This window comes from Lactuca serriola, chromosome 7 (assembly GCF_051521515.1).
Source record: "Lactuca serriola cultivar US96UC23 chromosome 7, Lser_US96UC23_V15, whole genome shotgun sequence".
Taxonomy (NCBI): Eukaryota; Viridiplantae; Streptophyta; class Magnoliopsida; order Asterales; family Asteraceae; genus Lactuca; species Lactuca serriola.
Window position 1 is genome coordinate 148,240,675 of NC_136414.1, and position 11,066 is coordinate 148,251,740.

At 33.4% G+C, this 11,066-nt stretch overlaps 2 protein-coding genes across 2 annotated transcripts; both read right to left on the bottom strand.

The window, feature by feature from the left end:
• Window positions 1-363: 363 nt before the first annotated feature.
• On the bottom strand, window positions 364-1,182 carry LOC145062114 (metallothionein-like protein 2). Its single transcript, XM_079009748.1, has 2 exons — window positions 920-1,182; window positions 364-655 (listed from the first exon to the last, which is right to left on the bottom strand). Exons 1-2 carry the CDS (start codon window positions 1,072-1,074, stop codon window positions 562-564), a joined length of 249 nt encoding a protein of 82 aa, XP_078865874.1. The 5' UTR covers window positions 1,075-1,182; the 3' UTR covers window positions 364-561.
• A 1,405-nt stretch (window positions 1,183-2,587) lies between these two features.
• On the bottom strand, window positions 2,588-10,126 carry LOC145061974 (Ankyrin repeat family protein with DHHC zinc finger domain-containing protein). Its single transcript, XM_079009571.1, has 13 exons — window positions 9,685-10,126; window positions 9,433-9,573; window positions 9,214-9,326; window positions 9,048-9,127; window positions 4,634-4,797; window positions 4,416-4,554; window positions 4,215-4,314; window positions 4,057-4,114; window positions 3,724-3,801; window positions 3,527-3,625; window positions 3,369-3,447; window positions 3,134-3,282; window positions 2,588-2,961 (listed from the first exon to the last, which is right to left on the bottom strand). The coding sequence occupies exons 1-13, from the start codon at window positions 9,937-9,939 to the stop codon at window positions 2,773-2,775; spliced, it is 1,644 nt and encodes a 547-aa protein (XP_078865697.1). The 5' UTR covers window positions 9,940-10,126; the 3' UTR covers window positions 2,588-2,772.
• Window positions 10,127-11,066: the final 940 nt, after the last annotated feature.

Below are 11,066 nucleotides of genomic sequence, written 5' to 3' on the forward strand. Positions count from 1 at the left end.
AATAATCAAATGAATAGTATAATTTATAGGAAAGAAAAAAAAATATTTCGAAATTTTGACCGATCATCGGTCCTTTTCCCCATCAACCAATTACATTGCATGGCTATAAATTGTCACACTACGGCCTAAACCGCAGGAGACCGTGGTCAGGGGCGGTGTGCGCGGTTGAAGTGGTCAAACCACGGCCACTCCCTCAAGCCTTAGGTATCTCAGATTTTAATATGAATTAAATAATTTAATTAAAATAATTTACTTTAAAAATCAAATTTAAAAGAGTCTGAACACAAAAAAGTTGCATGAAGAAGAACTTTGTCTTACATAAGTGTGTATATATATAATGGATCCTAAATCACATAAATGTAATCAACACTAAAAGCAGTTATTTTATATTTATAGGATTCGATACAATGTTTACAGAAAAAAACCTTTTTATTACACGAAAACAAAAGAAAAATAATAATAATACTGCTAATTTATTCTCATTAAGCGTCTTTGATATCCGAAGATATTACGAACTATGTTCGAAGTACTAATTGCTTTTAAATTCGATTATCCAATCATTCATTTGCAATTACATGGGTTGCAAGTGCAGTTTGATCCACACTTGCAACCATTCTCTGATGTTGCAACTCCCATCTCTGATCCATCGTGACAACTATACAAAATCATTAAAATATACATTAGTTATTTTAGTGCGTATATATATATATATATATATATATATATATATATATATATATATATATATATATATATATATATATATATATATATATATATATATATATATATATATATATATATATATACACCATGATGTCATGATTGCATGTAAGTTGGTCATGACACATGCATCAAGAAGCACGAGTACTTTGTATAAGCGGCCATGTTTAAGAAATAGTAAATGTTACATTGGTACCTCTTGGTGGCGGATGCAACACCGGCGATGGTGGTTCTAGTGGTGATGGTCTCGGAGTTGCTGATGTCGGCGTTCATCTTGCAGCCACCACAGCTGGCCCCACATTTGCAACCGGAACCACAACCGCAGTTACCTGAACAGCAAGAAGATGACATTTTTGCTTTAAAAGGTTATGAAAGAACTAAAGGAAATATCAAAGGGTGTTGATTGTAGTGGAGGAGGTGACGGTTTTATAGGCGGCAGGTGGAGGAGAGTGGTGAAACGGATTTTAATGGCCGTCGTCCACGTGCATGGTGGTCAAAAAGTTTTGTTGTGCTTCCTTTTATTCAGCATGTTCTTTGAATGTTTCCGTTATGATTTAATGGGTGCTAAAAAAACCACGTGGCTGTGTTTCTTTCAAGATAACCTTTTAATTTCTTTTTCATTTTTGAATCTCATTAAGGAAATATGAAATTTACATATCACATCAATGTTTTAAAAACCCGTTTAAACCGGCCGGTAGAACCGGTTGGACCGGAAACAGGAGGAGAGAGCAGTTTAACAACTATCATCGGTTTTATGTCGATTTCTGAACCGGATTGAACAGACCGGTTTTTAGAAAAACCCGGTTGAACCGGTCAAAATAAACCGGTTGAACCGGTTAAACCGAAAAAAAACACACGAAAAAAAACCATTTACATAATAAACTTTGGTGATTTTTTTTTTCAAATCTATTTAGTTTTCTGTAAATAAAAACATATGATAAATGTTATAAAGTTTTTTGATTTATTTGTATTCATTTAAAACTATATTTTGTTTCGGTATTATACTTTTTTTACGTATATGGATTGATGTAAAACACTAAAACTTATGGTTATATGTTATTTTAATATATATCAATTCATCTAAAACTTATTTTTATGTGTATTTTTAATGTTTGAACTTGTAAACATCAAATTCATGATTTATATATGTACGTATGTGTAGGAAAATAGGAAAAAAAATATATATATATATGAAAAATATTAAAACCGGTTGACCCGGCAGTCGAACCGGTTAAACCGGGAACCGGTCACCATACCGGTTCAACTAAAAAATTGGTTTTTAAAACATTGTATCACATTAATTAAGCTATCAAAAAAAGACCACGTGGACCGAATTTGGGTCACTCTCATAGGGAGAGATTTTTCCAAAACCCTAACCAGTTTATATGTTCAAAAAACATAATTAAATTTACATTTTCATAAACGATTTAGCCTTAAAATATTTACACATTTAGTAGCTTTTATCTTTTTCAACTATTATAAATTTTCGGATCATTTTTTCCGGCTAACACAATTCCTAAGGCGAGATAAAACATCATTATTATACTCTTCGATGAAAACACCCCCATACCCTTTACTACTATTGTTACCCTTTATACCCTTTACTACTATTGTTACCCTTTCTTCTTGAATTCTACACCACCAATAACCATATCTGCTCAAGGATGCAACTTTAAGTAGGAATTTGAGTTCTTTTTGATCGGAGGTTTGAATCGATTTTTAGGTTTGAATGTGAGTTGAATCGATTTCCCTACATGTTAAAGCTTGTTTTAGATTAGTTTCTTGGTGGTGATGATGGTGGTGAACAATTAATAGAGATGGGTGGTTACAAAATTTATTGTTAAGTGACAAGTGAGACATTCGGTTAACAAAATTACATTTTCATTTTTACACACCAATAACAATAATTAATTCACACACAAAAAAAAAAAAGTGTACACAAATCCCTGTATATTCTACACTCATATGTGTTGTAACAAAATCCAAGATCTAATGTTTTCTACAAAGGTGAAATTAAGATATAACTGTATGTTATATATGTGATGTCAACTATCTTGAAACTTGTTGCAAAGGAGGCCAAGTTATCTCATCATCATCTGTGTAGCCTCGAATTAAAAAATCCGAACAATTCTTCACAAATCCATGATTATATGGATTCCGAAAACGCCCATCTTTTCCCTGAAGATAACCATATCTTGTAGCATTCATAGATTCATTTGTTGTTATGTTTCGACTAATCTGCATTCAGATAACATATCTTCAATGTTCCAAGATTATAAAAAGCTCCATGCTCTCTTGAAAACCATTTTTTTGACATTGACCCAATGTTACAAAGTGTATTGACTACAATACCCTTTAACAGAATCTCACAATTTGGTTTTTTTACTCGAGGGTATAATAGGAATATTACCTGGTAGGCTTGTATGATGATCAAAGTTCCAGCAGCAATTAAGATAAAGAAATCAATAAAAAGGAAGGTGGCAGCACCAGGTTGTTTAAAAATGACATGATGAATCCAAGATTCATTATTTTGTAATGGAGGTATTGATGTCCACATTCCTGTCATTTTATGGGATAAAGATATTTAATAATAAAAAATAAAAAGACAGGTGGCAGAGAGTTATTGGTTTAGAATTTGGACATACTATGAAGGGCAACCACTGCACTTATCACTGAAGTCAGAGTTCCCAAAAGTAGAAACACAAAGAAGTCCCATTTATTCTTCTGCACAAAAAAGAAAAGCAATTGAAATTTGAGTTAAAAAGGTTTAAATACAAAAAATTAAAAATTAAAAAAAAAATACCTTTCCAACACAATTTGAGATCCAGGGGCAATGATGGTCAAATTGTTCCACACAACGTTTGCATGCAGGACAATGTTTGGAGCGAACGGGTCTTATTATCTAAAGATAAAAGGAGAATTTAGTATTAATAATAATATATAATATATTTGAAGTGTGATTAAAAAAGAAATAAATTAAAGAAAGCCTTTTTAACAAACCTTGCAAGTAGGACATAATTGAGACCAATTTCCACTCCAATAAGCAGTGTTAGTCAAATCAATGGTCAACAAATGACCCTGTATTAAGTCGAAAGAAGAATTATAAAACAGTCAATTTTTTTTTTTATTTATCACTAGTTCTTAAGTGAGGGTAAAATGGTCATTTACCCTCATTGCAGCTTAATTACCTGAGTCTGAAATTTACTAGTTTTATTCAGTTTCGTATTTATTTGTAGTTAAGTTTCATACCAAGAATGTATTATTTTTATTTAGCACTAATTCTTGACGGAGGGTAAAATGGTCGTTTATCAATGAATCGGAAAGAAAACATACCTCGGCATCAGCATTATTCTCTATCCCTCCCGATATATTCACATAACCAGGATCTTTACTGCAAAAGTTGTGAACAAAAAAAAGTCAACATTAACCAACACAATATTAAACTTGTTGTATTTCTTGAAATATTTCAAAAAATAAAAAAATATATATACCTGCTACAACGGATAAACATCAACAAAGAGGCAATTGAAAGGGAAACAGCTGTCCATCCCCAAAGCCCAACAACAGCAGTGACCTTTACTAGATTAGAAGCTAAAATAGATGAAAAGGGGAAGATCTTGATTAGTAATTTAGTATAGTAAACTAAATTCTTTTAAGATGATTAAATAATAATATAAATTATTGATACCTACCAAAAAGAATGGAATTGATGAAGATTAATGTGCTGACAAATACTAAACAGAACAAAATAGGGGCGTAGCCTATATCCCCGATTTTTTTAATCCAAGGTTTGTCTTTCCAACAACTGTTTTGTGCACGAAGTGCATTAGACTGCATAAATTTCATAAAAATTCATAAATGGTAAAAAAAAATTATACTAGAAAATAATTATCAGAAAAAAGATGCATACAAGGATCAAAGAAACATGACGATGGCCTCTATCTGCAGCAATTTGTGCAGGTGTGAATCCAGCACTATCTTTCACCATTAATTCCTGTTTTGTCCCTGAATGTAGAAGTACAACACATGCCTCCAAATTTCCTCTCAATGCTGCCCAATGCAAAGGGGTACAACCTAACAAAAATATATATATTCAGTCCTTGTTGCTTTTTTTAAAGTTATGTGATGTTTGGATTTGGTTGGATACATGATGTTTGAAAAATATTTGAGAAAGTGAGGGCATAGGTGGGAAATGGAAGGAAACATAAAAGGTCTAATGACATTTTAACTTATCTAATTCGGTTCGTTTTGTGATTTGTCTCCTCTAGTAGTAGTCTTATACAAATATAGTGTCATGTAGCTTTTATATTTCGTGAATATTTGGGTCAATTCATGTCAACTATTGTGAATTTGATTTTTTGTTGTACTTCATTATTTTCTTACAATATGTTAAGGAATTTCACAACGTAGCAGGATTTACATGTCATGCGTAAGGGACAAATTAAGGACATGGATTATTAAATGAGATCTTTATAATTATAAGATCCGATTATGTGGGAAATAATAGAGTTCACTTCTTTGTAATACATAAGTTTTATTGCAACCTCTTGTTTTTGTTGAGCTAAAATGAAGAGCATTGTATTTATTCTTTAACCAAGAATAGCAACTTACTTTTATTCTTTAACATATAATAGCAATGTAGATATATTTATGAACTCAAAAATATTTTTATTATCTGCACAAACAAAATGGTCATGTAAATCGTTCATATGAAGCTATCCTTCGATATCATTAAACAAGGGTAAAACCGTCTATATTGCACGAGGCACCGGCACCGGCACCGGCACCAACACCAACACCACAGTATCAGTTCATACAATATACCAAAGTCGGTCCCGGTTCGGTTCGGTTAAAAAGCTCATCACTAATTCCAGTTGTGATTATGGTTAACAGTGGGTTGACACACAACTTGTGTCACAACAGCTTGGTTTTAAAAATCGTAAGGCGCCCCCAAGCGCTACGAGCTATGGGAACAATAGCACTCGCTTACAGCACACAAAGTGCTTGAATACATACATATAACAATAACATGCAACATGTTACAAGCCAACATCAATTTAGCATTTGAATGCAGATAACAATAATAGTCATATGTTGAATCTGGTTCATTCATATTTATTCATGATTTTCAACTGCAATACATGAATGTATACATACATAATAGAATTAAGATTTACATTTAACAAATAATACATATTACATATAACCATACTGTTATGTCTCGGACCTTAGACCTCGTGAACTCGCTAATGGGACTCATGAGCACTTTCTGAGCTCTGTGTAGCCCAGTCTCCTTTTCAAGGTGCTAAGCTAAATATGATTAGGCTGAGAAAACTAGACTAAAAATTAATAAACTTCAAGCATGCTTTATTCACGAGACCTATATATAGGTATGTACAAGGACTTTGACTCAAACACAAATACCTAACTAACTCCAAGATAATTATTGGAAATCAAAAATAAGATAAATAATAAAAGACTCAAATTCCTAATAGCATGCTAATACTTATCAGAATTACTCCTTGCTTATCCCTTTCTTTTTGCGCTAATACACCTTGCCATATCGAATGGGTATAACACATACATACTTGTAAGTATATGAAGAACTAGAAGAGAATAAGATAGTAGAATATTAAGTTAAGAACAATAGGAACAGTTATTCATAACGGGAACAACGGGTGGATGCGTTTTTTGCATCAAGGGGTTTTGGTACAATTGCATGGTTTGACTAAAATCCAGGCAAAGTCTCATTGGAAGACTCGTCAACAATCATGAGTTGTCTCTTGAAGTAAGTCTTGAGGATAAGACTCTTTTTGAAGACGGGAGTAATGATATGAATGCTAGTGTACCGGTTATAAAAGAAGATAAATCAAAATTGTTACATGTTCAGTCTAAAAAAGGTGATATTGGAAAGTATCTAGAGTCAAGGTAATAAATGGTGGAGAATAATTTTGTTAGGGGTGTGAAGATTTTTGTTAGGACTTATAGAGCATTATGCTTAGAGAGATGGGGTATCATTGGGAATTGACTGAGTAAATCATTTAGTGAACTTCATCATTTTTATTTATATCTCCCGTTACAATTCATCTTTCATTTTATCTCCATCTACCTAGTTTATATAATTTGCTTATTTTACGTTCTCTACATTATTCTTTTTATTTTGTTACATCATTTCACAATCATCAGTTTTCGTATTACCCTCATCCCAAATACGTGATTAAAGTGGATGCATAGCAGATTGTTGGGAATTCATCAGGAAAGGATCTTTAGTGAAAATATAAAATTACTCTTAGGTAGAGGCTAGGCTATCGAATCACTAACAAGCATTCGGTTATTTTTGTTCATTTGATTTTAGAATATTATAATTCATTACTATAGTCTTTTGATCGATTTCGTTATTTGAAATTGTTTGGCAACTCAGTTCATAGCAGCGTGTTGTATGCCAAGAATAACCAACCGAAACAAAAAGGAAAAGCTTTACAAAGTGGTATCTAAACAAGCAATAGTGTATGGTAATGTTAGTAGATTAAAGAACATGAGATAAGATGGAAATTGAGGAAATAAGGATGTTGCGGTGAAAATGTGGTAGCAAATTGTTAACCAGAATATTATATGTGGCAATGTTGGTAGTGGCGTCGATTACTAAAAAATTAAAGAAAGGAAGACTGTTGTGGTATGTACATGTACAAAGGAGACTAGTGACGGGTAATAGTAAGCTAGTTGAGACGGCCTTAGTCGGTAGCTCGAGGAGGAGATGACGCCTAAGAAGGGAAGTGGGGACATTGCATGAGGTTTAACATGAAGTCATCGCCTCTTTTCGAGGACATGGCATTTTTTCACTTTACAACATGATTTTGCTTTTAGCTCTATTGTTGGTTTTTGTTTGTGATGTATTACCTTAATTTGTTGTATCTAGTTTGTTGATTGAATCTGCTTAACCCCCTCCCCCCCCCCCCCCCCCTCCTTCCCCTTCAGTTGTAGTTATATATTTCATTGAAGGTTCAGATTTCATATGTCCAAGATCATGTGTGGAGGCAACCTCTCACGGTTTGACCGTTAGATATTGTGCGCTACTTATCTCAATTTAACTAAGTCAGCCTAACTACGCTCCTTGGACGTACTAACGACTATTAATAGCAAGAAATTAGAATAAAAAGGATTTTATTACTAAGATAGGGCAGTAGTTTTACAAGACTACTTTGTGTGATCTTTTGATGGTTTGGACTTTGTAGCAAATAAGCTCCTTCCTATTTATAGGGATGTTCCATATTCCACCATGTTGTTATCTTCACTACTATTCTAGAAACAACTACCATACTCTATAGATACTACAAACTTATGTATATCTCTAAATTGTTCTGCAATGTCCTAGAGAAATCTAAGATCTTCCTAGGCCTTCTAGCATATTCTAGAATGTTTCATACTATTCCATGGATTTCATGATGTTATAGATACTTTTAGGGTCTTCGAGTACATTCTAGAACCTTCCAAGGTCTTCCACATTGTTCTAGAACTTTCTTGGGTATTCTAATGTGTTATATATTGGTCCAGCGTCATCTTGGGTACTCTTGAACGCTCAAGTGTTCTCTAGTGTGCTCTAGAAATTTCCGGAAACTTTGTCTGTGACAAGTCGCTCTACCTCCGGGTTAAGGTACAATTTTCTACATCTACCTTTCACATAGCTCACATAAATTATGAACCTCACTTGGATTTGCTAACATACTGATGAGGGCCTTGCTAGATAGGAGTTGTGACTTGTAACTCGTAGGTTTTTGTTACTAAGTTACTCTTAGTTTACGTCAATAACAAAAACATACAACCTAAATTATTGCAAAGTCCACTATTTCATGACCTAAAAGCTAGGATTCTAAAAAAGAACAAGAGCTTACAAGTTCCACAAATGATTGCATCATTTCCCTTTTGGTATGTCCAACAAGAATTACAACACTTCCTTTTCAGGAAATAACTTTTCAAGTTGTATTATGTAGTCCCTGTTCTCACCATTACTTAAGTGGTTTGATAAATATGTATCCATAAAACTCACTTCAATTTGAATAATCAAGGGCATGATGGCCATTCCTCGATACTAATTCGAGCACTAGATCTAACACATCAATTCTTCCATGCACAAAAAGTACTATAAAGAAAAAATATAGTCCCTTTCACAAAGGTGACCTATTTTTCTAAAGTTTTAACCAAATTAAAAGACTATGTAACTTGGTCACTCAGCAGAAATCAAGAAATTTCCAAAAACAAGACAAATAGCTATATTGATCACTAAAGTTTTAGTTTGCATTTGTCTAAGGATGGTTAAAGATAAATACCTTCTTTATCTTGCTTTCCTTGGAAGGCATCCCAAAAAAGAAGTAATCTGATTGTATCTGCAAATCCTTTATAAGCAGCCCTGATATTTTTCCATGAGTAGTTTAAAATCCAAGTTTTCATGTACAAAACAGAAGATAAAATAAAAAAATAAATTTTTTAACATACCAATGAAGAGGGGTCCTTCCATCATTATCTGGTACATCAAAATCAGCATGAAATTTGGCCACTATGTAATTCAAGAACGATGTTTGCCCATATTGAGCTGCAACATGAACTGCCTGCAGTTGCAGTGAATTCATATTTGAAGAACGATGTTTGCCCAAAAAAAGAAGAAATCAAACATTATAGAATGTAGTAAACATGGTTAAAATTCGTTTTGTTTACCCGATAACCATTTACATCAGTAGCTTCAACACGAGCACCATTCTGCAACAACACATCTGCTGCTGCAACTGAACCACGAACAGCCGCCCAATGCAACGCCGTCTGCATCACACCGTCAACCGCCTGCACATCCCCACCATGCTACATCGCCAACAAAAAGGAGTATAATGGTGGATTCCAACAATTTCTTTGAATTGACATTCAGTTAGCAGCCCATATTTGAGAATGGATCTATAACCCATCAAAGCATACCTCGATAATGTACTGAGCAACATCGGCGAAGTTATTGAGGGACGCCCATTGAAGGGGGTAATAGCCATTACCATCAGGTTGGGAGAGAGAAACGCCATCTTCTTCGACGAATTTTCGCAGTTTCGGCAGATCGCCGTAAGCACAAGCGCCAAAGACGTCAATGATCACCACTTCTGCCGGAATTTGCCCTGCTGCTGTGTTGTTTTTGGTTTCTTTTGCAGAGTCTGATACAATTTCGATCTCTGATGAAGTCATTTTTTTTTAATAATTTGGGGTTTTGATTTGGGAGGGCTAGAAACAACTTCTTAAGATGGGATTTGAAGAAAGATCGCTCCTTTGTCGAGTGGAGTGGTTGAAGATTGCAACTTGAAATTGGGTTTCTTGCTTTGAAGTAGCAGAAGGGGTTTATGAGTTATGAAACCAATTTCAGTTTTTTTAACAAAAGTTAGCATAAATATTCTTTTGACACCCATACATAGGGTGTTAGTTTGGATGGAACGTTTGATCCGATCCAACCCAATCAAACAAATCCAAATTGATTTTGTTTTTTAAAATATGAATCCGAATTATTCAAATTAAATTCAAATTCGATCCGATCCAATCCAATTACAATTCGGTTGGATCGTTTTTTATAATTCGGTTTTCAAAACCGAAAAATTTTAAATCGACATATAATTATAATATTATCCAACTTTACAAAAGAAACAAAAACAAATAATTTAGTTGTGATTTGAAATTTATAAACAACTAATAAAAAGATATATTATAGTTAAATATTTATAGATAAAAAAAACTTTTGAAAGAAAATGCATATTAATGTTTTTTTTTATCGGGTGAAACGTTTTGAACCTATTTGAAAAAATAAATTACAAAATTAATAAATAGCTATATATATATATATATATAATAAATTTTTATTCGGTTCTCTTGGACTATTCGGTTCTTATTTTATAAACCAAAACCAATCCAAAATAATAATTTGGTTTTGTTGAAAACCAATCCAAAAATCCGAATATTCGAACCAAATAGTCCAATCCAAATTGTCCAATTGGATAATTCAGTTTTATCCGAATAATGAACAGCCCTACATACATGGTTCATATATATATATATATATATATATATATATATATATATATATATATATATATATATATATATATATATATATAGGTTCCCAGGACCGCGCGGGGAGTGGATTCGATTTGGGTCATAGTGGATCGGCTGATCAAGAGCGCACACTTTATACCGATCCAGGAGAGCATATCGGCTGAGAAGCTAGTTGACATCTATGTGCGTGAGGTAGTAGCACGGCACGGAATGCCTGTTTTGGTAGTGTCAGACCGAGACGTTCGTTTTACTTTCAGATTTTGGAAGCGGTT

Bases quoted from the DNA above. Each gene is read 5' to 3' on its own strand.
- LOC145062114 (XM_079009748.1), bottom strand. From the start codon at position 1,074: ATGTCATCTTCTTGCTGTTCAGGTAACTGCGGTTGTGGTTCCGGTTGC. The intron at 656-919 runs GTACCAATGTAA...GATTTTGTATAG, and splicing joins GTTGCATCCGCCACCAAGAG to TTGTCACGATGGATCAGAGA.
- LOC145061974 (XM_079009571.1), bottom strand. From the start codon at position 9,939: ATGACTTCATCAGAGATCGAAATTGTATCAGACTCTGCAAAAGAAACC. The intron at 4,798-9,047 runs GTATTTATCTTT...TATTTTTGTTAG, and splicing joins AGGAAAGCAAGATAAAGAAG to GTTGTACCCCTTTGCATTGG. The intron at 3,283-3,368 runs GTATGTCCAAAT...ATAAAATGACAG, and splicing joins TGCAGTGGTTGCCCTTCATA to GAATGTGGACATCAATACCT.